Source organism: Echinococcus granulosus (assembly GCF_000524195.1).
Source record: "Echinococcus granulosus chromosome Unknown EG_S00028, whole genome shotgun sequence".
NCBI lineage: Eukaryota > Metazoa > Platyhelminthes > Cestoda > Cyclophyllidea > Taeniidae > Echinococcus > Echinococcus granulosus.
Window position 1 is genome coordinate 759662 of NW_020170408.1, and position 2267 is coordinate 761928.

General features: G+C 44.4%; 1 protein-coding gene across 1 annotated transcript in view; it reads left to right on the top strand. All coding sequences in view use genetic code 11, as the record gives it.

Annotated features, from left to right (window-relative positions):
- Positions 1 to 784: 784 nt before the first annotated feature.
- Positions 785 to 2267, top strand: part of EGR_04515 (RNA-binding protein Musashi) — a gene marked incomplete at both ends in the record, with an annotated part of 5185 nt that continues 3702 nt past the window's right edge. Inside the window, one exon of the mRNA XM_024493764.1 lies at positions 785 to 850. Coding sequence (XP_024351878.1) covers positions 785 to 850 — 66 coding nt within the window. The remainder of the gene's footprint in view (positions 851 to 2267) is intronic.

The following is a 2267-nucleotide window of genomic DNA, read 5'->3' on the forward strand; positions in this document are numbered from 1 at the left end:
TTGCTTATGGTGTTGCAGTTATTGTTTAGGCAATTAGTCCTTTTCGTGGATTGCTGCCTTTTCTACAGGTATTAGTGGAGGTAATTAATTTTCTGCATGAGTTTTACCTTCTGATAGATTAGGGCATTTCGACCACCAAAGCTATGTCTCGATTTATGATAGGAATCAAGAACAGAAAACCAGCCATTTGAAACAAGCATCAAGTAAGATTGTTGAGCAGAGTATTGCGGCATTGCGACGTTACGAACAGCAGGATGTTTGGGAAGCAAAAGTGAATGATTGAGTGCTTCCGCTCTTCCATACACGATCTTTGGGAAAGGAGAAGCGAAGCTTCACATCCTTGGGGTGGGAAGCAGTCGTTACTACCGCCATTTACAGCACCTCTGCAGTGAAGAAAGTCACGAGAGCTCTGTGCGTCAGTTTATCTACCCACACTTTGGCGACTGCACCAAAACAAGCAAGAGAGACTGCGAATGTCGTTCTCTCTTGGCACAGGTGGAAGGCCACGAACAACCAACTGATGACCGGATTTGATGCTAATGGGAACCTCTTTCTTTCTTCGCATAGGCAATAGGCATTTAGTTGCACTAACACATGACTCAGAGAGCAGCAGCGACAGTGGAAATCGCTTCGAATGTTGCCAATGCCGAATACTGAATGTCCCACATGCATATAGCACAGTTTGATGGAGGTGGCAACAGTTTTCTTGCAATAGACTACCCTTTTGCTTAATTGGTACTACTTGGACAGAGATGTAGATAATCCGTGTTTTTCACTCCTCCAAATGATATGCGTCACACAGAGAGTCAAGTTTCCTGCTCCCCTCACAGTGGCTCAGTATGTGCTGCATGTACGCAGATATCCTCCATTTTGTAGTGCCTGCTTTCTTTCAGTTGGAAGGTGTTCGGTTACAGTCGACCTCCTTCACTTTCGAATAAACGCACAGGCCACACTTTCTTCCCTCCCTTTTCTCTTTTTCACAAACTTTAAAGTAATGTCAGGAAGTCCTCTGTAAATCATCAATAAATAATGACCACGAAGACACTCCTTTGTTGGAGGAGGTGGAGTTGTCACTCCTAAGGCAGGTCAATGTAACTGCCAACCACCATTGTACTGTAGACTTGATATCATCGGATTGGAATGCGGTTACTGCCTCCCTGTTTCCTGCAGACAAGCGCTTTCGACTCTGTAATTGTACTTCAGTTGCGAATCCTGTGATACCCTTGTAACGTGGAGGGTGTAATACTTGTTAAGGCTATTTTCTTCATGTAATATAAGTTATTTTACTCATGGAATGCTCACAAGTCCTCCAGCTGACGAGCTGCCACCACTTACATAATATCGTAACATAAGGCGTCACAAAATAACAGTGCCGAAATGTTATCCACCCACCCACCCATTCACCTGTGGTGTTGTAATGCAAGAAGAATGATGAGTGGATGCTTTGTTGAATGCAAGTCAGCCAATTCGAGCCACTCACATTCATGTGGCTTGTACAACTTCAGTCGATCCAATTAATTGCACGAATTGGAAATGAACTGACGGCGCAGGACAACCAATGAGGAGTGAATTTGAAGGCTTTGTATTTCGTGGCGCCACACTAACCGTTGATGTCAGTCAGAATTTATGCATGCAGCCATCTCCTGAAGCCGGGCAGTCGGATGGCTTGATATGTGGCATGTGTGGGAAGTAGTAAGTGCTCTTTTATTATCAACGTGTGCAGCAGCTGAAATTCACTACAAGCAGTAGATTTTGTCAATTTAGCCGAATTTATATTGCCTACCTAGAAAACTAGGCGATTGTGCACTTTGTCTTACCTTCCAGCGTAGTTTAATCAGTAAGATGGCTGAGTTCACGTTTCCTGTAACAGTAAATGAATGTTTATTGCTGGTAGCAACAGAGAAGTGGGGCCTGAAGTGGCTGTATTTTTTTGTCATAAAAACCTAGAAGCGAAGACGTTAAATAGGTTTGTTTTGGGTTACCAATTTCTGGTGTTGTGCATGATCACGAAATGAAGTACCGTTGTTTTCGCTAACTGGTCGTAGGCTGCCTGTGTGTAATCAGCGAGCTTGTTGTTGCCTGCTCACACACATGTGGAGAAGTGGACGCGAGATCTGCGTTGAGGAGTTGTCCACTGATTGTCCGGATGGGGGATCAATAGGATGGATCCGAGCCACGAGTAGACTAAGCTCAGCACATCGCTATAGTCGATGCATTTTCCTACCGAGAACTCGAGGAGGTGCTTTTGCAATGCTGAACCGAAACAA